Source organism: Taudactylus pleione, unplaced genomic scaffold (genome assembly GCF_031769625.1).
Source record: "Taudactylus pleione unplaced genomic scaffold, aTauple2 ptg000032l, whole genome shotgun sequence".
NCBI lineage: Eukaryota > Metazoa > Chordata > Amphibia > Anura > Myobatrachidae > Taudactylus > Taudactylus pleione.
The window spans coordinates 4951245-4977593 of NW_028284434.1; the positions used below are offsets into that span (position 1 = coordinate 4951245).

Genomic DNA, 26349 nt, shown 5'->3' on the forward strand with positions numbered 1-26349 from the left:
CCAACTCAAAATCAGCCCCAGGGTACATTGAAATGAGACATGTCAGCATTGATAGCATTGCTTTTTAGGAATATTATGTTAGAAAAATTTATGAAGTATATTTTTGGAAACAATATGTATGGGAACAGAATAAGCCATGTTGTATGCTATTATCTAGAATGGCAGGTGATCTGAGATAGATGCAAATGTTATGATATACAGTATGACAGCATGGATAAATGATGCATGTGGAAAGGCCAGTGCACATCACATATTTAATAAGCTTCCGCCATAACTGAGTTTTTCCACAAACAGGATCGGTCTTGGGACAGACAATTTTGAATAGTCCAGATAATCACAGGTTTTAATCTTTGGAAATCAACTATATTGCATCTATCACAATAACATAAAGTACCATTCATAAAATGTAATTTATTTCTTCTGATATTTGAAGTCATTTTGTACTCTGCAGCACTGTATACTGGTGAGGTAATTCAAGCATGCATTAGCTACAATAAAGAACACTGTATGAGACTAATAGCATTAAACCCACTCTCACAAGAACTTTGCATTTAATGGATATGTGATAATAATATCACTTGTTAATTATAGTTTATGCACACTATTACATAGTTACCTTGAAAAGAGTAGAATAGCTGTTTCTATGTCCAGAGGGTATATACAAAAATAATCTATACCGACAACATCCTCTCCACCAACTGAGTCCAAGGATAGGTAAATTGTGTTTTTGAAGGTAATATGTGTTTTGTTGTTCTGTATAATGAAAGGACTATTACTAATGAGAATATTACCAAAGTATTATTGCATACAATTAGACTGGACTCTAGCGACAGTAGGCGGACACTTAGGGCCTGATTTAGCAAGGAACACAGTTGCCTATACGTATTCAATTGGTCAATTGTTGCGTTCTGCGCATGTGTGCATTGCAGTGTGCATGTGTGAACTAGCAATTGCATACAGGACTGCAATTGCAGAGGCTACGCAGACCCATGGCAGAGTGATTGACAGGGAGTGTAATTTGTGGGCAGTGATGGGGGGTGGTCGTGCAAGTGTGGGTATGGGTCTGATGTTACCGATTGTTTCGCTATCTTGGCGACGTGATAAGGGGTGATAAAAAATTCTAATTAATGGATCTAATTCTCTATAATTACTAAATATGCCCCAAAATTCCAAATTTATTATCGAATTGCATAATGTAGGAACTGACTTAGGGTAACATGAGTGCAAAAAGCTGACAATCATTTTACATTTTCTGTTACATTTTTGCCTGAATGGTCACAATTTGTTGGGCAGTAAGACTGCAACAAAAGTAGTTACTGAATGAGGTCATCACTGGTAACAGTGTGTTTCAATGCCAATGCATGGGCATGCATAAATTTACCACTGCTAACCCATACGCAGCTTGAGGTGCCATTGCATGCTTGGAAGTTAGCAATTACTGAGTAAGGTCTGGGCTTGTGCAAGTGTGGGTATGGGTCCGATGTTACCGATTGTTTCACTGTCTTGGCAAAGTATACGGATGTGAGTAAGGGGAAGTGAGTGTCATTATTTTAGGCTGCGATCGCAATGTGAATGCAGTTATTTGCATCTCACCACTGATATGAGCAACTGCATGGCATGCGTGTAAGCAGAATAGCGATCCTTGCTGAATCAGGCCCTTAGTACCTCAGGACAGACTTGACTCTTCCCCATACTCTACTCTCCTCACCTTCAAAACAGATAACTGTGAACACTTGGAACTTGGTTTATAGATATGGTAGAACTGAGAGGCAAGCAAAGAGAATGTATTATTATTTTTATTTTAATTCTTGAATTATATTGTTTACTATCTACTGGTAATAAACTGTAAGTACCTCATTAAAGTTTACAGCTAATTGTCCAAATTTCTCGAAGCTCCCGTGTGGATAAACTATTAAAGTAGAATTTATTAGGTATAAGTCTTCTGGTGACTGAATAAAAATGTAGGACATGACATATTTTTGTTGGTTTTTTCATTACATTCATTACAACATTTAATGGACAATGTGAACTTCCACTTTCGTCAAGTACATTTGCCTCATTTTCGTGGGCTACTGGAGATAGATTTAAGGGAAACTGTAGCAGATGGAATCGGTATGTTATGCTGCCAGACGTCAGCCCGGCGGATGAAAAACCGACGCCGGAAGTCCGGCAGATGGAGATCTCGACAGGATAAGTATGAAGGCTATTCCTAATCCTCTCCCCCCTAAACCTAGCCCTCCCGGGGTGGTGCCTGGCCCTAACCTCCCCCCAGGAGTGCCTGACCCTTTCCTCCCCTTCCCCTAGCCTAACTCTAACCTTCCCGGGTGAGGGGGTGCCTAACCCTAAGTCCCAGCGGGAGACCCTAAACCTAAACCTCTCCCCCCCAGTGGCTATCTGCTTCCGACATCCGGCTTACCTATGATTGGTATGCCTTACATCAGGATTTTGGCATGGGGCTAATGATAGGCGTCGGTATTTAGATGCCTATCATTAGTCCCATCCTGGGATTTCACTTTCAGGAAGCCGGCGGTCAGCATTTCAACCGCTAGCTTCCTGGCTACATACCATAGCAGATATCAGATATATCTGCTGTTGTCCCCTGTTTTTGATTGCAAAAGCAGCCCCATACTGTAGGTTTGCATGAGAGTTGTTAAAAAGCCAAATTTACCAAGCTCTGTAATGTAAAGCATTCTGAAACTTGGCCCTGATAGTGAACACCATCTTCAGATGGCATTAGCCTTTGTAGCCTACAGGTTACACTTTGTGAAAACTCCCATTTAGGGATCTGTAGGATCCCACCCTGGTACAGTCTGCATTCACATGCATAATCAGCAGACCACGTAATAAAAAAATGTATGATTGTATTACTTTGCTTCTTACACATCGCAAGGATCGGCACCAATTGTTGCCCATGTCTTCTTGGATGTGATTTTAGTTATATCCCAGCTATACTTAACTTCTTTGCGATGTGATAAGGGGTGATAAAAAATTATAATTATTGAATCTAATTCTCTATAATTACTAAATATGCCCCAAAATTCCAAATTTATTATCGAATTGCATAATGTAGGAAGTGACTTAGGGCAACATGAGTGCAAATAGCTGACAATCATTTTACATTTTTTTTTACATTTTTGCCTGAATTGTCACAATTTGTTGGGCAGTAAGACTGCAACAAAAGTAGTTACTGAATGAGGTCATCACTGGTAACAGTTGCAATATATCACTGCTTGATCCCATGTGTCCTGCTAGCACCATTGGTCACTCAGTTGTGCAACAGTCACCCGCCTCCTGACCTTAACAGACACCTACTGTTAATACACTAGCTTTTGGAGGTTTCAGTATACCTAGACCTCTGAACCTAGCAGTAGTATCTGCTGGTCCAACTACACAGGCAAACAAGTGGCCGCCTATCTTTAGTGGTTTATGACTTCATAATACACCTGTCAGCAAAATACGATATACAGTACCCATTTTCCAGCACTGCTCATCTATGGACGATGCCTGGCAGCTTGGTGCTTCACATAGGATGATCTACCAGGCTATCCATGCCGACTAATGCACTTGAGTGTACATTGTCTCCAGACAGCTTTTTAACTATAAACCAATATTCAGCTACCACTGCTGCAGCACTGTCACTTTAAGATTGATGTAGATCACTCCAAATAGATCACTGGATCGAATGGAATACTGCTCCCACTACAATGGAGATTTATCTACATCCCCGTGGATCACATTCCTTACTTAGTTGAAACCAATCCTATATGTTCTATCTGGTGGGGCTAAAGATATTGATACAACTGTGACATACTGTATATACTGAAGTATATTGAAATACACTGTACTACTTATATTAAACATATTAGCTAGTGTTTATACAATGTTTTGAATACATATTACATACTATGACATACAGTAACGTACTCAAGTATCCAATATTGGAATAACTAAGCCTCTTATATTTAATGCTATTTGATATTTGAAGTTGCCTTTATGATTTGTTTGTTTTATAATGAGTGAACTAATAATATATTGTTTAAAATATGATTCAACTTTAGACCAAGAAACTAGCTCTGATAATTGGAGACAGCGCATCCTCTATTTATATATATATATATATATATATATATATAATATATACACATACATGTACTGTATATATATATATATATATATATACATACACAGTGTATATATATATATATATATATATATATATCTGTATTTATAATAGATTTGCAGGAGTTTTAATCTTTACTAGTCATGTTACTGTGTCTACACCATACTTGCTCCCTCCTTTTTCAAAATTGTATGTGGATGAGTGTAGTCACATGACTCGCATAACAACAATTGCTCCACTCCGCAATCCAAACAAGCTTATGGTAGCATACTGTACAGTCATTTGTATCATTAGGTTCTGCCCATTCTTGAGTATTAAATATATACATCCGTACACAGTTGAGTTGGGGATTGATGATGCAAATCATGTCAAGGGCCAACCATGTCCACATTACAAGAAAGGAAAGTGGAATATGGGGGGTGGTCTGCTCTCCTGGGAGTCTGGGAGGGTTCTAGACATTCCCAGTAGAGTAGGCAAGTATGGTCTGCAAAAAATGTGAAAATGCCATGTTGCGGACCCAGAAATGAAGAAGACAGAAAGTGGGTGACTCACAGAGACAAAGGAATTTTAGATGGGGAACACAGTCTACAAATGAAATATCATTGTTTATGTCCACTCGTGTTAGAAAAAGTACTTAAGTACCTACAGGCCTACTCTCCCAGAAGTTCCTGGTGAATCGTGTTGTTATGGCCTCACCACCTACAGCTCAATTATGCATTGGACAGTATTGGATGAGCCCAGAATTTAGCAAATTTAGTCATTACACCCCAGCATTTGCCCTATGGGAACTTCCTCTGTAATATAATGGAAGAGAAGTCCAAAAAAAGTAGCAAAGTGCTTAAGTAAGACCTTTCTTATTTTTTAAATCAGATAACAGTGATTATGTTTATTACAGATATGATGCAGTTAGGTTTGCAAGTAATAATTGGCACAGTGATGGTGGCAGCAAGTGGGGCTATGATGACACAAAACAAGGGTACTAGAGGGACACACAATGAAGATCTTATGCTGAATGTGCTTTGGTAATCATATGTTATTTGAAATCCATTGGAAACACTTACCACCAACTCATTTCCACACACTCCATTTTTTAAGATGGATACCACAGATATTGTATTTGTCATGTTGTAATCAGAAAATCCTACACAGCTCTTGTCTCTCAGGTGCACATTTTTGGTGTTCAGATTGAACTGTTTTAGTTGACACTCCTTGAAGGAAGCTTTTATTTCCTGACTACCACATATTAGCTGAGGGCTCAATTCTTGTGCAGCTAGAAAAAGGAAGCACAATATTGTGAGGGCATTTTAAAATTGTATTTCTGACATCTTTTCTCCCAATAGGAATACTTAGCATTATTTGTTTCTTACACTCTGCAAGGCATAATGAAATCAAAATAAAATCCTTTCTATTTTAATGTAACTCTTTGTATAATAAAATAGAACTGAGTTTGCTGAGAGTAATGCAATGTGCACAGGAATAAAACAAAACAAAAAATAAATTAAAAGAATAAAACTTCTGTAGAACTACTTTACATTGGGCAATTTATTTACTCATTCAGTGACAGTGAGAGATTTTGAATTATGCTTCCTCATACCTAAAGCAACTTCCAAAGAACAGGTGAGAAACAGAAAAAATAAGATGTGCTGACTGTCAAATGAATGTAAGCACTGAATCTCACCCTCTAGCAATAACATCCTCTTTCACATGTTTCCTTACTCTCTATCTACTACCCACTCCAGCATTGCCCAGATTTAAATCTTTAAGTTATTGAGTTAGGCATCCCAGACCAAGTGCCACCCCTCTGTGAAGTTTTCATCCGAATCCACCCAGTAGAAGACCCGGAAAAGGCTCCACGGGTCAAAGTTCTGTCCAGTGTACACCAACGGGAGGTCAAACTGGGACCTCCACCCCCTAGTATGTCTTCTGGGATCCAACGTTACCACTCTGTGAAGTTTTCATAAAAATACATTTAGTGGAAGGCTCAGAACAGGCTCCTTGGTTCAAAGTTCTGCCCAGTGTACACCAATGGGAGGTCTGACCAGGACCTCAACCTCCTAGTATGTCTTCTTGGATCCAATGTTACCACTCTGCAAAGTTTTCATCCAAATCCATCAATCAGAAGGCTCAGAACAGGCTGTCCAAGTCAAGCCAATTGAATTTCGACACCAGTCAGAAACCCGGCATCCAGACTGCTGACATCCCGACAGTAAGTTTTGGGGTTAGGGGGGAGGGAACCCCATAAATCTGAAGGACTCTGGTTGTAGAGGTGGCAGGCAGAAAGCTTATGAAATATCTATCTTAGCCAGAAGTGCAACAGGTCCAGAAGATCAATTAAAGTCCAAAGCTGTAGCACAAGATTGATAAGTAACATGGCACAATTCCATAGGAATTAACCGAATGATACACAGGGTAAAACAGTTGCTGAATCAACCAATTTTTACCAGTGCAATTGAAAGGGGTTACTAAATCAACTCTTTTGAGTCACAACTCATGCATACCCGAGATAGGACTTCAATACAAAAATCTGTGTTTGTGAATTGTGTGCGCAGTAGCCGCACGTGCATCAACAAAGTAGCAGCGCCAAGCATGCGCCTGTGTCATAAGTAAAGGGCCAGCTGGCTCGTCTGTTGAAGTGTGGTGTAACCCCCAAAGTGCGCTCCAAAAAAAATATATATTTTTTTCTGTTTGTGAATTGTGAGCGCAGTAGCCACATGTGCATCAACAAAGTAGCAGCGCCAAGCATGAGCCTGTGTCATAAGTAAAGGGCCCTCTGGCTCGTCTTTTGAAGGGTGGTGTAACCCCCAAAGTGCTGGAAAAAATAGAAAAATAAAAAAATTCTGTGTTTGTGACTTGTGTGCAGTGTACCATAAAGGCTGTAGTCCTAAAGGGGTGCTGTAGTGTTGTCCAGGGGGTGCTCTGTCCATCAGGGGTGCTCCCCCCAAGTGCAAAAAAATATATATTTTTTTCTGTTTGTGTGCACTGTAGCCACACGTGCATCAACAAAGTAGCAGCGCCAAGCGTGTGCCTGTGTCATAAATCAAGGGCCGGCTGGTCTGTTGAAGGGCGGTGTGACCGCCAAAGTGCCCCTAAAAGTTAAAACATTTAAAAAGTGTTTATTTTTCTGTGTTTGTGTGCGCTTTAACCGCACGTGCATCAACAAAGGATGAGGATGACACCTTGCCTCTGTAGAGCCAGTTTGTGCAGGGACAGATTAATTGCCAGCTTGTTTTGTGGGTGCCCAAACGAACCAACATTTCAGCCACAGTCGTGTGGCAGACCCTGGCGCTGAAATGATTGGTTTGTTAAAGTGTGCATGTCCTGTTTATTCAACATAAGGGTGGGTGGGAGGGCCCAAGGACAATTCTGTATTGCACCTCTTTTTTTCTTTGCAGTATATACTCTTTGGGGCCTAGTTTTTCAAACTGCCATCCTGTCTGCCACTGCAGTGTCACTCCTAGATGGGCCACGTGTTTGTGCCACCCACTTGTGTCGCTTAGCATAGTCATCCAGCTACCTCGGGGCAACCTTTTGGCCTAAATACAATATTGTGAGGTGTGAGGTGTTCAGAATAGACTAGAAATGGGTGGAAATGAATGTTATTGAGGTTAATAATAGCATAGGAACAGAAAAACCCACAAATTCTGTGATTTTAGCTGTTTTTATGCTTTTTTCCAAAAAAATACAGATCCAAAACTCAAAACCCTGAACCCAAAACATGGAAGGGTAGTTTTGTCAAAACCAATCCAGATCCAAAACACGAAGAAAGATCCAGATCCAAAACCAAAAAACAAAACACGAAAAGTGGCCGGTGCACACCCCTAGTTTGTAGTGTACTGTATATCCTTTATATATGCATTTATTTTATCATATTAAAATATCTTTGTCTGATTAAGAGAAGCCATCTTCTTATTCACATACCGACAAGCTGCATTATTATTATGATTATTATTATTATTATTATTATTATTATTATTATTATTATTATTATTATTAATAATAACAGCCCACGTTTGCTCTACCTTAGTCACAAATGTGCCTCTTGGAGGGACTGGACTTGTGCAAAAGCGAATAAATCACACCCATTAATGCAAATTAGTTTAAAGTGCTACAACTGAGATGTAAATACAAGATTACATTGGCAGGCAGCAGACAGATTTCAGTAATGTACTGTAGCTTCTAAGTTTAGAGCAGCATTTTTTTTAAAGGCAAAACCAGATTGGTTTCGGCTTAAATAAATCGCCACTTTAAATTAGGGGTGAGCGGGTTCGGATTTCTGAAATCCGAACCCCCCCGAGCCCCCCCGATCCGAGTCCGATCCGAGTCAGGCTCGACTTTTCCCGCCTGACTCGGATTCTGAAATCGAGGCAAAACGTCATCTTCCCGCCTTCCGAGTCTCGCGGGTTTTGGATCCTATATAAGGTACCCACGTCGGCGCCATTTTCTCACTCGGCTGTGGACAGTGAAGAGGGAGGGTGGGAGTTAGGGTTGTGTAGTGTAGTGTAGTGTAGTGCTGCTGTTGTCCACTACTTCAAAGTCCATAGGGGCTGGCTGTGTTGTGCTGTGCTGCTGTTGTTAATAGGGGCTGTGTCCACTACTTCAAAGTCCATAGGGGCTGGCTGGACTGTGTTGTGCAGTCAGTTCTCCTAAGGGGCTGTGTCCACTCCAAAGTCCTGTGCAGTGTCCCAGTCCTAAAGAGGTGCTGTAGTGTTGTCCAGGGGGTGCTCTGTCCATCAGGGGTGCTCCCCCCAAGTGCTAAAAATATAATATATTTTCTGTGTTTGTGAATTGTGTGCGCAGTAGCCGCACGTGCATCAACAAAGTAGTGCCAAGCGTGCGCCTGTGTCATAAGTAAAGGGCCGGCTGGCTTGACCGTTAAAGGGTGCTGTAACCCCCGAAAGTACACTCCAGTCCAAACCAAAAAAAAATTATTTTCTGTGTTTGTGAATTGTGTGCGCAGTAGCCGCACGTGCATCAACAAAGTAGTGCCAAGCGTGCGCCTGTGTCATAAGTAAAGGGCCGGCTGGCTTGACCGTTAAGGGTGCTGTAACCCCCGAAAGTACACTCCAGTCCAAACCAAAAAAAAAATTATTTTCTGTGTTTGTGAATTGTGTGCGCAGTAGCCGCACGTGCATCAACAAAGTAGTGCCAAGCGTGCGCCTGTGTCATAAGTAAAGGGCCGGCTGGCTTGACCGTTAAGGGTACTGTAACCCCCGAAAGTACACTCCAGTCCAAACCAAAAAAAAAATTATTTTCTGTGTTTGTGAATTGTGTGCGCAGTAGCCGCACGTGCATCAACAAAGTAGTGCCAAGCGTGCGCCTGTGTCATAAGTAAAGGGCCGGCTGGCTTGACCGTTAAAGGGTGCTGTAACCCCCAAAGTACACTCCAGTCCAAACCAAAAAAAAAATTATTTTCTGCGTTTGTGAATTGTGTGCGCAGTAGCCGCATGTGCATCAACAAAGTAGTGCCAAGCGTGCGCCTGTGTCATAAGTAAAGGGCCAGCTGGCTTGACCGTTAAAGGGTGCTGTAACCCCCAAAGTACACTCCAGTCCAAACCAAAAAAATTTTTATTTTCTGTGTTTGTGAATTGTGTGCGCAGTAGCCGCACGTGCATCAACAAAGTAGTGCCAAGCGTGCGCCTGTGTCATAAGTAAAGGGCCGGCTGGCTTGACCGTTAAAGGGTGCTGTAACCCCCAAAAGTACACTCCAGTCCAAACCAAAAAAAAAATTATTTTCTGTGTTTGTGAATTGTGTGCGCAGTAGCCGCACGTGCATCAACAAAGTAGTGCCAAGCGTGCGCCTGTGTCATAAGTAAAGGGCCGGCTGGCTTGACCTTTAAAGGGTGCTGTAACCCCCAAAGTACACTCCAGTCCAAACCGAAAAAAAATTATTTTCTGTGTTTGTGAATTGTGTGCGCAGTAGCCGCACGTGCATCAACAAAGTAGTGCCAAGTGTGCGCCTGTGTCATAAGTAAAGGGCCGGCTGGCTTGACCGTTAAAGGGTTCTGTAACCCCCAAAGTACACTCCAAACCAAAAAAATATATATTTTCTGTGTTTGTGACTTGTGTGCACTGTGGCTGCACGTGCATCAACAAAGGAGCAGCGCCAAGCGTGCGCCTGTGTCCCATAAGTAAAGAGCCGGCTGGCTCATTTCTTAAAGGGTGGTGTAACCCACAAAGTGCACTACTCTCCAGCAAAAATAAAAAAATATTTTCTGTGTTTGTGTGTGCTTTAGCCGCACGTATATATATCAATATAACATAAATGGAGGACCAAACTTTCTCTGATAAAAATAAAATAGGGAAAGATCAAGAACCACTTCCTACTAGTGCTGTTGCTGCTGCTGGGAGTTGTTCATCATCCCAGAGAGGAAGTAGGAACATCACTACTTTTACTAAACAATTGACCCTCCAACAGTCCCTAGCGATGAGGATGAAGTACGACAGCAGTCATCCTGAAGCAAAACGTATAACTGAGGCCTTGACTGCTATGTTGGTGTTAGACGTGCGTCCGGTATCCGACATTAGTGCAGTGGGATTTAGACAATTGATGGAGGTAGTGTGTCCTCGGTTCCAAATCCCGTCTAGATTCCACCTGCATCCTCAAAGCAGCAGCGACAAGCGTGCGTCTGTCTGTTAAAGGGTGGTGACACCCTCAAAGTGTGCTACACAAACAATTAAAATATTGTTCTTTTTTTTTCTGTCTTTGTGAATTGTGTGGGCTGTAGCCGCACTTGCATCCTCAAAGCAGCAGCGACAAGCGTGCGTCTGTCTGTTAAAGGGTGGTGTAACTCACGAAGTGCTCCAAAAAATAAAAAACTATTTTTTTAATGTGTTTGTGACTTGTGTGCGATGTAGCCGCACTTGCATCCTCAAAGCAGCAGCGACAAGCGTGCGTCTGTCTGTTAAAGGGTGGTGACACCCTCAAAGTGTGCTACACAAACAATAAAAATATTCTTCTTTTTTCTGTCTTTGTGAATTGTGTGGGCTGTAGCCGCACCTGCATCCTTAAAGCAGCAGCGACAAGCGTGCGTCTGTCTGTTAAAGGGTGGTGACACCCTCAAAGTGTGCTACACAAACAATTAAAATATTGTTCTTTTTTCTGTCTTTGTGAATTGTGTGGGCTGTAGCCGCACCTGCATCCTTAAAGCAGCTGCGACAAGCGTGCGTCTGTCTGTTAAAGGGTGGTGACACCCTCAAAGTGTGCTACACAAACAATTAAAATATTGTTCTTTTTTTTTCGGACTTTGTGAATTGTGTGGGCTGTAGCCGCACTTGCATCCTCAAAGCAGCAGCGACAAGCGTGCGTCTGTCTGTTAGAGGGTGGTGTAACCCTCAAAGTGTGCTCCACAAACAATAAAAATATTCTTTTTTTTTTTCTGTCTTTGTGAATTGTGTGGGCTGTAGCCGCACTTGAATCCTCAAAGCAGCAGCGACAAGCGTGCGTCTGTCTGTTAAAGGATTACATCGGTGACAGCATCCAAGTAGGCATGTCAGACAGTCCGTACCTGTACTGGCAGGAAAAAGAAGCAATTTGGAGGTCCCTGTACAAACTGGCTCTATTTTACCTGAGTTGCCCCCCCTCCAGTGTGTACTCCGAAAGAGTGTTTAGTGCAGCCGGGAACCTTGTTAGCGAAAGGCGTAGGAGGTTGCTTCCACAAAATGTGGAGAAGATGATGTTCATAAAATGAATGATCAACTCTTCCAGGGAGACCAGCCTCCAGAACGTACAGAGGGACCTGTGGTTCCAGCAGGGACGAATTAATACTCTGTGAGGATGAGGATGTACATAACACTGAAGAGGGTGAGGAATCTGTGGATGAGGAGGATGAGGACGACTTCTTGCCTCCGTAGAGCCAGTTTGTGCAGGGACAGATTAATTGCCAGCTTGTTTTGTGGGGGCCAAAACGAACCAATCATTTCAGCCACAGTTGTGTGGCAGACCCTGGCGCTGAAATGATTGGTTTGTTAAAGTGTGCATGTCCTGTTTATACAACATAAGGGTGGGTGGGAGGGCCCAAGGACAATTCCATCTTGCACCTCTTTTTTTTCTTTGCATTATGTACAGTTTGGGGCCTAGTTTTTCAATGCCATCCTGTCTGCCACTGCAGTTTCACGCCTAGATGGGTCACGTGTTTGTGCCGCCCACTCGTGTCGCTTAGCATAGTCATCCAGCTACCTCGGTGCAACCTTTTGGACATAAAAACACTATTGTGAGGTGTGAGGTATTCAGAATAGACTGGAAATGAGTGGAAATTAAGGTTATTGAGGTTAATAATAGCATAGGAGCAGAAAAACCTACAAATTCTGTGATTTTAGCTGTTTTTATGCTTTTTTTCAAAAAAATACAGATCCAAAACACAAAACCCAGAACCCAAAACACGGAAGGGTGGTTTTGGCAAAACCAATCCAGATCCAAAACACGAAGAAAGATCCAGATCCAAAACCAAAACACAAAACACGAAAAGTGGCCGGTGCACACCCCTACTTTAAATCTAGTCGTTACATCACTGCTATTAACAAGAAGCAAACCTCAACAAATACATCGGGCACAGTAACACCTTATAGAAGCTCTGATCATTTCTACATTAGCCAGAACAATACTACCAGCCTTTGACAAAGCATTGTAATACCTAAAACTGTGTTCTGTGAGCCTGATATGCAGTTCACGTGTGCGAATGTACCACTGCGATCACACTGCGATCACACAGACCACGTAGAGCTATCACAGAGTGCAGTGAGTGTTTGGTAGTGGTGATGGGTGGGTGGTCAGCGAAACACAGGCGTGCTTGGCTGTTTGAATGCTGTTGGATGGGCGTGCATAAATTAGCCATTGCGATTGCATATGCAGCTTATAAGTAAGAGTACTTACTGCGTTCAACAGGGTTAGCAATTTCTAAGTAAGGTCAGGTCTGCTGTAATGCTGCGTGAGGGGCAGATGTTACTCGAAGGCATACCGATGTATATGGAGAACTACAAGGTATGACGGATGCGAGAAATCGGTAGTGGGCGTCTCTATGCTGCCTGTGTGACTGCATTGCAATTGCATTCAATAGCAGATTTTCACAGTAGACCTGCATGTGATTGCAGAGCTGCCAACGCAATTGTGATTCTTAATGAATCAGGCCACATGTCCTTTACAGATAAATGCATTTGAACATACCAGATAAATCATCAGTACTCTTGCAGAAGCAGCTGTATCGTCCACCAACCAGTTTACACTCTTCATCATCAGCACATGAGCAAGTATCTGGCACTATGGCTGGATCTGAAAGGAAATATAATTTCATTAAATATATTTAATAAAAATAAAACTCAGACACAACTAAATCACAGACTAAAATTTACATTTATATTTGACTGTTTTAATGATCTGGCACAGAACAAATAGAGAATAAAAGGATAAGGAAAATTTAACAGTCAATGATACTGTTCCATCCATGTGTCCTATTTATACAGTACATGATCATTGATTTTGCCAGCACTAATACAACAGGGAAAACATGAAAAGTAAAAGTGTAATATTGTTTTGATCCAGACATGGGGACTGAAGCATAATAGAGTGTGTGCCTGTTTGCAAAGTCTGTCACGGCACTCAGCCAGTCAGCGTTATGCCCACTGAAACACTACAAAGGAGGAAAAAAAGATTGCGCCTGTCATCGCCGGCACCCCCCGCTGCTGGCACCCCCACTGGCAGCATCCCCCGCTCCCTACACCACCACTGTCAACACTCCTGCACTGCTGCCCAACGTACTGAAAACACTGTCAGCTACCCCCACACTGCTGACACTCCCACACCACCAGCACCCCTGCACTGCCAACACAGTCAGCAAACCTGCACTGAGGACACCTCTGGCACCCCCGCTCTGCCAACACCGCTGGCACCTTGCATTGAGAACACCCCTGTACTGCCGACACAGTCAGCAAACCTGCACTGAAGACATCGCTGGCACCCCCGCTCTGCCGACACTGCCGATACCCTGCATTGAGAACTCCCCTGCACTGCTGACACAGTCAGCAAACCTGCTATGAGGACACTGCTGGCACCCCCGCACTGCCAACACAGCCAGCAAACCTGCACTAAAGACACCACTGGCACCCCCACACTGCCGACACAGCCATAAAACCTGCACTAAAGACACCGCAATCACCCTAGCACTGCCGACACAGCCAGCAAACCTGCACTAAAGACACTGCTGGCACCCCCGCACTGCCAACACAGCCAGCAAACCTGCACTAAGACACCGCTGGCACCCCCGCACTGCCGACATCACTGGTACCCTTCACTGAGGACACTGCCAGCACTGCAATTCCATGTACTCAGGACACTGTCAGCAACCCCGTTCTGCCGACACTGCTGTCACAGTAAGTGCACTATTGGTGTATCCAACCCACACTGTATAACACACTGTATCTGTGTTGGAAATTAGAAACTGAACTGCCACATGTTAGTGCCACCCACTGTGTCACTTAGCTTAGTCAGCCAGCTTGCTGGATGCATCCTTTTGGCCTTAACTAGATTAAGCAAATAATATTGTGAGGTGGTCAAAATTGATTGGAAATTACTGGAAATAAATGTTATTGAGGTTAATTATACTGTAGGAACAAAAACAGAATAATTTTATGTGATTTTAGCTGTTTTTATGATTTTTTAAGAAAAAATCCAGATGCAAAACCCAAACACGAAAACAGTACACCAAGGAAAAAAATCCAAAACCAGATTCAGATCCAAAGCCAGGGGAGATCCAAAACCAAAACCAAAACACGAGGGTCGGCGCACATCTCTAATAGAAACCAGCATACAGTACCTCCCAATTGTCTCCATTGTTACAGGCCAGTCGAGTTTTGCTGGCTGCAAAAGGGGCAAACTTTTGGTCACAAATGTAACTTTCTCTCTGATTATAAGTAGTTACTATTAATTATATATTTTTTATTAATAAAATGAAATCAAAATACATCATAATTCTGTGCTGGAGGTTTATGCATACTTTTTACTTTGTATACAGTACATCACCTCTGGGAAAGAGCAGAGAGAGGTCCACGGGGGGCACGGTAGGCTGCAATTTGCATCACCATGTTCCCAATTCCACAATATCACAAATTGAGCCATCACACTGTTGGGGACAGAGGGGGTCATTCAGACCCGCTTGCGAGGAAAGTTCGCTCGCAAGCGGGTCGATGTTCCCCCACTGCGCACGACGGATGGAGCTCCGTCGTGCGCATGCGCGAGACCCGGCGAGCGACGGGCTCTCCATCGCTCTGGGTCTCGCACCAAAGGGGGCGTGCTGTTGATGTTGATTGACAGCACGCCCCCTTTGGTTGGCGTGCCGGGGGTGTGCCTGCCAGACGGAGGCGTTCCCATGTGAACGCCTACCGTCTGAAGCCGGCCCCACTGACATCACTAGTGATGTCAGTGGGAGTGATTTTGGGTCTGATAGAGCCAAAATCACTCCAGGGCTTGCGGCAGCGAGACCCTACCGCAGGGTCTCCATCGCAAGCCCGATGGTCGCGATGGTCAAGACCATTGTGACCATCATCATGGATGCTTGCATATGCTGTGGGTGGTCACCCACAGCTATGCAAGCGGCCAGGAGGCCGCTCCATTTTCAGGGAGGAGGGCCCTGATTCAGAGCGAGCGCTCTGGTCAGAGCGTTCAGCTCTGAATCAGGCCCTGAGCTCTAATGATGTGACTCAGGGAACGCCACGAAATTCAGGAGTCTCCTGAACATTCTGGGAGAGTAGGCAAGTATGGGTTTGTGGCTGTCTGTAACATTGGGGTTGGAGCCAAGTATAGGGCACATGACAATGCATGTACATTCTTGGGTTTATTGTGCGTGGAATAACCTCTGGGAGTAGAATTTGAATATAATTATTAGTAAATACAGTTTGCGAACAACTGAGAATTATGGACCTGATTCTGAATGAGATCCAAGTGGAAATGGAGACAGATATTGTGGATTTCAGCATACTGCACATGCGACAAAGTAAGAAATCGGCGACTGCATTTACACCAGATAATACATATGCACACGTATATAGGGCCTGACGCAGAGATGAGGCAATGCTGATGTTTCCTCAGTTTGAGTAATGATCGGTAACCTGCACATACGTCTGGGTTGCACTGCGCATGCGTCTAGTTTTTAGTTGTTTTTTGCTCACAGTGAGGATTCATTTGCAAAATGATTGACAGGCAGGGACCATTTGTGAGCGGTAACAGGAAGGTGGTGACTCAAGCACAGTCATGTCGTGGCTGTTTGTGGGGCGTGTCTTTGCCTGCGACTGCAATTCCGTACACAGTGAAATGGCTCTAGCGTCTCCCATGGTCATTCTGCATGACCATAGGGTTACTCAGAAGTCTGATAATTGACTGATCTGTGAACAAGCTGTGTATTTGTATTTGTACACAGTCTCTTGGAAGCCACTGGTGGATGTCTCAATAAAAACTCGGCAGCTGCAACATTTGCATACTTTGCATAGCAGCTGCATGCAAATTCACAGCTGCAGCGGCATTAGCTTACAGTACATTGTTGAATCAGGCCCATAGTACATTAGTGCGTATGGATTGATCCATCCTTCACTGGACCACACTTTCTGTGAAATGGGCGCTTCTGAATGATAACTGGACAGCATGGAATTGTTTCTCTCGTAGGAGTGTCATGGGAGTGTTGTGGGTCTGGCTTCTGTGCTCATTTATAGAGTGTGGACAGAAATAGAATGCCTGTTTCAAAAAGATCTTTTGCCTGGTGTGGGTGCAAATCCAGTTACAATTGGTGGTGGTTGTGGCTAAGGATGTAAAAACAGTGGGCGGGATATGCTTCCACACGGATCTTTGTCATATACAGTATGGGTAGATTCTCGCATTAGCATACATTAGTAAGTAGTCTGCCACAGCCATACAGAAAAGCGGTGGCAGATACATTTAACTCAGAATCAGGACCTATATTGTTATCTGTGTTAGTCTAGCATAGATGTACTATAATTGACACCCTACTAAAGTGTTATTTCTCTCACATTTGCATCACTAGTCAGCAAATATTATAACAAAAGCTCACTCCATGTAACCTTTATTAATATATATGACTTTACAGTGCTTACCTGTACAATATCCAGCATAGTCGGTTGGAGTTCCACTGAGTTTGTATGCATAATAATACCCAGGACAAGCTTTAATCTGTATATCTGATGTCCAGTAGCAGCAATCACCATCATATGAAGTACAAACTGTTTGATTTACAATTCCATCTGATTGGTCAGGATGTTTACTATTTAACCACATGGGGTTCATGGTATAGCAACTACCTTGAACAGGACAAAACTCAGGAATGCGGATTCCTCCACTGCCTTCAAAACGGTACCATCCATTAAGGTAATAGTCATAATGTCCACAATAGTAACTATAGTAATAATAGTAGTAATAATAGTAGTAATAATAACAGTAGTAGTTAGAATTATATGATGTGCTCCTGGAAGGCTCATTTAGTGTGGTATAGTTGTAGCACGGATCAAGGCAGGTATGGGAACCTTTGGATTTAATGCATTCTCTAGCAAACCCACATACCTCTCTTGTGCATTCATCTACCTCACAATAAGTATATCCATCTCCAAAATATCCAGCTGGGCAGGAACATGAATAGGATCCATAGTTATTGGAACAAATGGCTAACGGATGGCAGCTATTTAGTTCTGGGCTTGAACACTCATCTACATCGACACATGTTTTATTTTCTGATTTGAAGCCAGAGTAGCATTCACAGTCATATGAGCCGTAAGTATTGATGCAATAACCAGGATTGCAAGGGTCTGTCCAGTAATAACAATAGTAACATTCATTAATGTCATCACATGAATATCCATCACCATGGAATCCCTCATTGCAGACACATGTATAGGACAACAGGACGTTTGTACAGGAAGCATCGGTGCTGCACTTTGAGCAAATGGCTGCAAAAAATAGCAATGATACAGTTGTTAGAAATAGATATCAGATTGGAATGGATTTCTTATTAAAAGTGATGTCTAAGACAATATGAATAAATTAATTCAGAAATCATTTATATTCATCACAATTATAAATCAATATAATTTAGCACTCATGCCGGGATTTAGCAAGGGATGTAGTAGGCATCCCGGCATGCGGGATGCCGACAATATTAATACTGGCACCAAAATCCCAACAGGTCGGGACCCCGGCACCTGTAACCCAAACGTTAGCAAACAACAGTATCCTATACAGTGTTTAAGTCATCAAGCATTATATGCATGGCAGCTTGCATTCCATTTCATGCAATGTTTGTTTGTTTGAAAAAATTTAAATGTAACATTTGCTTAGTGTCACCTACAATGCAAACCTTCTGTACAAAACATTTGTATTTCATGTTGGATTACAGTGGAACAAAAACAGGTTTTTCTTCCCATTGCATTAGGGCGAATCAGGAACAAAGATAAAATATTTTGTTTGATATTAAAGGGGTAAATGATGGCTTTTAATCAATGTTTTATTCTTTTAAACTTTAGTTAACAATTGGATCTGTATTTTTAATTTACTTATTTTGATATTTTAGCAATAATAGTCATCAGTCTTCTGTTATACTGGGGCCCATGCTCATTATAGAAAAATGTGCCCATTGTATGTTTCTATTATATTTCTATTATATTAGGACCACTCAGGTGGTAATGATACCAGTCTGGTGCCACAATCCTCTTTAGTCTCCCATCCCCCACATCTGGGGGGATATGGGTATCGAATACACAATTTGATGAATCCTGGCCCCAATCATTTCCTATAGTTTAAGAGCTTTATAAAGACTTAGTACAAATACTTCAATGGTGAAATAATAATATTTTTTTATTTATTTTAGATAGCAAACAAGAAAAGCTCAAATATAAAAATGTCCAAAACAAACTGCAGTGATATCTTACAACCTCTACAGTCTTTCAGCAATTATTTACTTAAATAGCTAATTTATGAATTAATAGGGGAATAGTTAAGAGACAGATAACTATATTAAGTACAATAATCAAACCAGTTAAAATTTGTTGAAGCCTCCAAGAATTTCAGTAGCTCTATAAATCTTCACACAATGATTTTTATCCTTACACAGGTACAGGACAAGATCTATTATTGAAAATGCTTGTTTTGTCAAGATACAGGAAGGTTATTTATTCCCTAATTTGGAGATGTCTAATATTTATTAAATTACCCTCGTGTTTAACAAAACCACACCTTAGCATTTTCATTATGTAGCAGTGCTATCACAGTAACTGTTAGGTGGAGATATTATATGATTATTTTTGATATAATCATATAATAATAATTTACATTTTTATTTTCTACTAGCTGGGATACCCGGTGTTTCCCGTGTTGAAGACTGGACCCTGAAGTACACCTGCAGCCTTTATTTGTTTACATTGTCCTCATCTATAAACCCATTCCATTGATCCATAAAAGGGCCCCAAGGTTTGCTAAGAGGCATGCAAACAGTGGTGTAACTACCGTGGGTGCACACCTGCTGGCTGCTGATGGCACACAGGGAGAGGCAAGAGGCTGCTGGAGGAACACAGGGAGGTGAGTTGCTGTGGGGGACATAATGTGTAAGGGGCACTACTATTGTGTGGAATAATGTGTTATATGGGGCACTACTACATGTGGCATAATCTGTAAAGGGCCTTACTGTGTGGTATAATGTGTAAGGGGAATTACTGTGTTGTGTAAGGGGCATTACTGTGTGGCATAATGTATAAGGGGCACTACTACTACATGGCATAATATGTATAAGGGCTACTACTGTGTGGCATAACCTGAATGGGGTCTGTGTGTCATAACATGAATGGGCTCTCTGTGGGAACAAATTTTACCTCTGGGGGGCCCTTTAAAGATCTTGCTATGTGGACCACAAAGTTCTAGTTATGCCCTTACATGCAAACACAGATTGGATTTAATATGAACTTGCATGAGTCTTCAAATTTGCTCAGGCTGTGGTTAAAATTATAATTTTGTAGCTATCTCACATGATTTTGACAGTCTGCCAATTTCCACTGGAGCCAGCCCTGGAACCTGTGTAATTTAAAAGTGTCCCCATTTTCCGACACTGTGTGACATTGTGTGGCCCTGACGAAATTCAAACCTAGGCAAAACCTAATCCTGGTCAGACTACACCACCATGCCAAATTTGGTGGAGCTAGGTCCAAAACTTTGGCCATGCATAAAGGACAAAAAGGCAGACAGACATACACACTTTCTCACTTATTATATAGATTTGTATGAATTTCAAAATTACAGGTTCCTGAGAGAAACCACATCTCAAACTCATTTTGGCTCTTCTAATTTGCTGTCTATCGTGTAGCTTCCATATATGGTCATTTTTTGGAGTCCACAGTCCACAGTCCAATCCAATGCTAAATTGCACTGGTGGCTGGGGATTAAAGTTTAGTTTGTGAGTTATCATATACAGTACTGTATCTCAACTTTATTCGGGGATATACTTACATGACATCTCCTCAGCATAAAAAAAAGAAGAAACATACAATTAGCATTTGTAAATCAGAATATTTAAGAAGTTAATTATGTATGTACTATTAAAATGAAACCCATCCCAGTAGATGAAGCCATCTATTCAAAACTTAATTTAAAATACTAAAGATGGCTTCAAATTGCAGATAGATAGGCAACAATATAACAAATCACCTGTAAAAACACAGGGCTTTTTACTGTACTTCTTTGTCATATTTAGAGAAGGAGTTTACCCTGGAGAAGTGTAAGATTTCTCCAGTGAGGCCTCTGCTTAGTGTTAGAATTGCTTCCCCATACACTAGTATGGGTAGAGTGATTCATAGAAATACATAAAGCTCAGCTTTCTGTCCTGCTTCTCTATAAAAATGTCCCACCTCAGCATGGTGTAATGAGGTGAAACTAGCCACTCGCTAGAAGAAAAGCAGGAAAGATGAATACTTCCATGTCTCCTCCCTGTACTCAGCACTCACTCTGCCTTCTTTGTATCATACAGCGGCCACTTCATGAGCAGACGCTGGATTGCTGAACACTGCTGGTGAATGTGCAGTGTGACTAAAAGGTAACATCATTTTGATAATTCATGTTTCCCAGCATCATGGAGGAGCTGCTTTTCGGATGCGATATATAGTGAAAATGACCACTCTGTTCTACTTGAATAGACCCAATCGCTGGTGAGAGCTGCTGTGAAAAAGACCTACCACAACAATACAGCAACCTGCACAGGAACCTGTGGGGCTGAGGGGCGTGGATCAAAAGTGACAATAAGATAATGGCTTGGAAGATTATGTGACAGAAAGAGGGCATACATTTACATACATATGTCCCCCCCCATGTGTGCGCGCACACACACACTCTCCTGTGTGGAAATACACTTCCTCAACATTCTCCCCTGTCAGAAACATACAGTACTCCGTAGTATTGTGACTTACAAATATAATGTATGACAAGAGTGGAGGAGCATATTTGACATGGAAAGGGAGGGTTGGGGGCATAGTGTGTGACAAGGTTGTGCATGCGGAATTACATTATGTACATTTGACATATAGTTGTGGCTCATGTAGGGATGTGGCCCAGGGCCCCAGGTCACATTAATCTACCACTGATGGCATGCATGTGATTAATAAGTACACCGCATTTTCAATTGTTTTCTGTTCAGCTTCAGAGAACAATACGGTGAGTCTGTGATTTCTTTTCTTAGCTCTCCTCACCATGTATGATTTCAGGTTATGAGAGTTACCCTAGGGATAATTTGGACAAATTCACTTATCTGGAGAATTACAGTAGACCAAGCTCACACATTGTCCTGCACACCTCTAAGGGCGTTAGGGAAAATATGTGATATTGATGGCCCAGAAGTAATTATTTCTGATCACTTATTCAGCACCTTCATGGCATCTGTGTACATTATACACCTAGAAGCTGTCATATAACAATAAACCATACTTATTTTGTGTTAAATACACATTTTTCATAGTTACAATCTGGATTTTTTTTTTTTAAATATAGTGGAGGTCAGGGCTGTAGCTAGGGTAGTGCGGCCGATGCCATGGCACATGGCACCACAGGGCAGGGGGCGCTGTTTGGACCTGTCAGATTTCTGTTTATTATCATTCTTGCTTGTAGATTCCTCTTATTTCATCCCCAGCATCTCCTGGCCTCCCCTATCTCTTCCCTGGCCCTTCCCCATGAAGCCATGGGCCTTTTTTGGGTGCATTATGTCCTTTTGAAAAATGAGGGGGCGCCAATGCTCTTTCTGGCACAGGACACCAAAAAGTCTAGTTACAGCTCTGGTGGAGGTTACTTACTTGATATACTGTTGCTGCCTGTAAATCAAGAAATAACAGACAATAAGTCATAAAGAAGCATTTGAAGTGCAATAATTGTAAACCCCTTCCTATTGGAAAAGCAATGACCACCTGTATATCATCTGTCTACTGATAATTTTACATTTCTGTTTTTATAATTCTATAATTTTCTTAGTCTCTAAAACATTCTTTCTAAGAAATGTTTCCATTACAAATCTGGAAATTAATTTGCCATTATTACATCTGGCTGACCAGTAGTGAAAATATAGTAAGGATGAGCTGACATTTATATAGTTAATGAATTATGTTTCACATATGGAGGCCTAATAACTATAGTATTTTTACTATTTAAAACAAGGGATCTCTAAAACAGACACAAACAGTTCTCAATGGTGACAAATCATAGTTCCATATGTGATTCTTTTCATCTAGGACACAAGATAGTTGATGTGATCTATTGCAACAAATTTCATTCAACAATGTTAGCAGAGTTTAATGGTTAACAAATGAGTATTCCTAAGTTGCAAAGTATTTGAGCTTTATGCTTTTACCAATTGCTCCAACTTTTACCCTTCCACTTGTAGCAGTTGTGTTAGGGGTATCCTGTAGGGATTTTAATGGAAGCATATTATGAAGGTCTTAAAATAGACATAAATGATTTTATTGTAACATATTCCCAACATACGTGTACTAAGACAAAGAGTAATGAGGAAGAAAAAAAAGGCCTATTTTATACTGTATGTGACTGAATATAATTCATGAGCGACTAATATCAGGCACATTAAAAATAAATCTAGGGGGAGATTTACCAAAGCTTGAAGAGTGATAAAATGGAGAGAGATAAAGTACCCACCAATCAGCTCCTAACTATCATTTTACAGGCTGTTTGAAAAATTAGAGTTAGGAGCTGATTGGTTAGTAGTTTATTTCTCTATACTTATTCTCTCTCCAAGCTTTACCTCCTCCATAGTGCTCTGTTAGAACAAGATGAGATATTGAAACCTTTGCTGGCAGTACTAAAACAACATAATATTTACACAAACCCAAAGCATGCAACAAGCATTTTTGAAAAGAATAAATAAAAAGAAGTTACCAATGGAATGAAATTACAATGGCTAACTCCAAAACCAAGTGGGTTCTTCTGATGTGATAGAGAAACCTTGTAATTAAAATACACTTTCTAACAAAAGAGAAACATTTTAAAAATAATAAGTATCATGCTCTATCAAAGTATGTCAGTATGTGCTAAAGAGGCTCGTCTGATAAAGTATCAATAATGGCCACTGAAAAACACCAAACTACTATAAGAGGGGGTGATACATTCAAAATGTTCTGTCATTGTATCTTTAAGTTGTGAACTTAACTCCACAGGTCTTGAATTCAGTAAAGCCTAATATAATGTTATATTAGACATAATAAACTTTTCATGTATTCTCATGTATTCTGTGAGTGGTTGCGCTCTGATATATGCACGTTCAACCACCCAAGGCATACGTATAAGAGAGCATGACCACACACCCAAGAGTGGTATATCTATCTTACAAAATGGTCCCTGTTGTGACAAAATAGTGAAGATGATGTAGAGTGAAACAGGTACAGAATTGGAGAAAAAAATAGTTTAGAACAGGCTGCTTAATTAGAATTATTTAAACATTTAACTGGATAAGAGTGTATGTGAATAAAACAATTGGACATTCAGAATAGGTGGTTTAAACAATTAACATTAATAACTACTGTCAATTTAAGAGTGGTTCATTTTGGAAAGAAAACGTGTTGATGTCACAACCCGGGTCTGTACCCCCTGCCGCCGGGTCACTTACCGATTCTGCCAGCATTCTCGATCATGTCCTAGATATGCAGGCTTCAGTATTTCCTGGCCTGCTTGGCCACAGACAACATCAAAACCTGCTCTAGAGTATTGCAATAACAAGTCCCGATCACCTGACTGTAGCGGCCAATCGACTGACAGCCTGAACCTTCCCATACCACCTGACTCTGTTCAGCCTATCCTGGGTAACCCAGGGACATATCTCCCAGCTACTGGCTTTAATAAATCACCAGTACAATGTCTAACCTCAGTCTCTACTGAGTAAGCTATGCTCCTATTGCATTACTTGATTTCCGTTGGTGCAGTTTTGTTCCTGTTTGCTGCACAGATTCCTGCAAGTGTTCTACACCTGTGTCAGATATTCCACTGGTTGCATAAGTAATCTCAGCCTGTTCCAGTTACCTGAACCAGTACCACACCTGTGTATACACCATCCATGCTGCACAGTGAGTTTCTGCTGGTTCCTACTCCATTGGTGCCGTTCCTGGTATCACTTTCCACTACCCATTTCGGTGTTCAGCCTGCATCCGGTCCTGCTACCATCTGAGTGCTCCTGGATCTTGGACTACAGCGACAACCCAGTTTGAGCCTGGCTAATATGTTGCCAAGATCTACCACTCCAGCATTCCGGTTTACAGATGCAAATAAGAACAGTGTTATTATATATTATCTACAGTAACAACCCAGTACCAGCCTGGTCAATCTACTGCTACACTCTTCTCTGCTATACATACCACTCTGTCTCCAACACTGAAGTCCCTGATGGTATAGTGGGTACGATCTGGCACCTCCCTGCCGAGACCCAGGTTCAATTCTCCACCTCATTCCAGGAGTTCTCCTCAGACCTGCCAGCTTTCTCTACACACCTCCAGACACCCATGCAGACTTTTTTCAGAAACCGGGTCCACAAACAAATACAAGTCTGACAGTTGAAAGGTGAATTGTAGTGGAAGGAAGTGCTTAATGCTGCTTCAGGGTCAACTCACTGTTTGCTGTGCTGTATATTGAAGTGGCTGCTCAGGTAAGTTCTGTTCAAGACTTTGAGGACTGATGTCAGGTCCTTTGAGTTATGAAGTACCTTTGACATTTCTTGAAATACAGTATGTCTGTCAGAAATGTGTATCTCTGTCAGTGAAGCAGTGATGTGTATGTTTGTTTATGAAGCAGTGATGTGCTGCTTTTCTATGAGCAGTGTCTATGAGAGATTTTTTTACACTTACGCAGTGATACAGTTGTGACTTTGTGATGAGATTCAGATAACAGTGGGAAGTAGAGGCATGAAGTGCAGTCATGTGATCTAGTGTGTCCATTCATATTGGTGGGATTTGTATTAATATACCACACCATTTTATATATCAATATATACATTTTTCATGCTTGCCAACAACATGGTCAGCATAGTGGGGGGCGGATGCAGCTGTCAGGAACCGTGCTGTTCTGTCTTGGCAAGGGTCCCAGTCTGGGGGTTCACAGTGTGCTGGTGATGGGTCCTCATCATGGCAGTGGTCTCAGGGGCTGGAGCTCTTGCAGCGTTGCCAATGGGTCCAGACACTGGGTGCTGCCATAGTGGGCCCACCCAGCTGACTTTGTTGCTGTCAGGCTCCCAGTGTGGTGGTGGTCTCAGAGCTCTGGTGGTGTTCACGCTGGCTTCGGACACTGAGGGCACCACCATATTGGTCCTGGTCAGCTGATCGATAGTCTTTAGTTATAGTCAGGTTAGTGTGCACCTGACCAAATCAGTCAAATCCCCGCTAGACCCAGAGTATAAGTATCCTGCTCTAACAGCAATCAGTGCCTGAGCATTATTGATTATTCATGTCCTAGGCTCTTCTCCCAGCTATTGGTCTTAGGCTCCTTGATGATTCCACTCCAGCTCCAGTGTATTCTCCGGTCCCAGTCTGGTTCCAATGTATTCTCCAAGTCCAGTCGCACACTGGTGCCAGTGATTTCTCCAAGTTCAATCCAACTCTGACTCCGTTGTATAATCCAAGTACGGTCCCATTCGAGCTTCAGTGTATACTCCAAGTCCAGTGACTCTCCGGCTTCAGTGTATTCTCCAGGTCTAGTCACACTCTGGCACAGACAGTGC

At 41.9% G+C, this 26349-nt stretch overlaps 1 protein-coding gene across 1 annotated transcript in view; it reads right to left on the reverse strand.

Moving 5' to 3' along the window:
• The window catches only part of LOC148538920 (pancreatic secretory granule membrane major glycoprotein GP2-like), a 41836-nt gene extending 17559 nt beyond the window's left edge, over nucleotides 1–24277 (reverse strand). Inside the window, exons 1-6 of the mRNA XM_088452096.1 lie at nucleotides 24253–24277; nucleotides 22433–22450; nucleotides 17213–18058; nucleotides 13281–13385; nucleotides 5182–5390; nucleotides 617–753 (exon numbers count right to left, since the gene is read on the reverse strand). Of these exons, the coding sequence (XP_088308222.1) occupies nucleotides 617–753; nucleotides 5182–5390; nucleotides 13281–13385; nucleotides 17213–18058; nucleotides 22433–22450; nucleotides 24253–24277 (1340 nt within the window). The remainder of the gene's footprint in view (nucleotides 1–616; nucleotides 754–5181; nucleotides 5391–13280; nucleotides 13386–17212; nucleotides 18059–22432; nucleotides 22451–24252) is intronic.
• Nucleotides 24278–26349: the final 2072 nt, after the last annotated feature.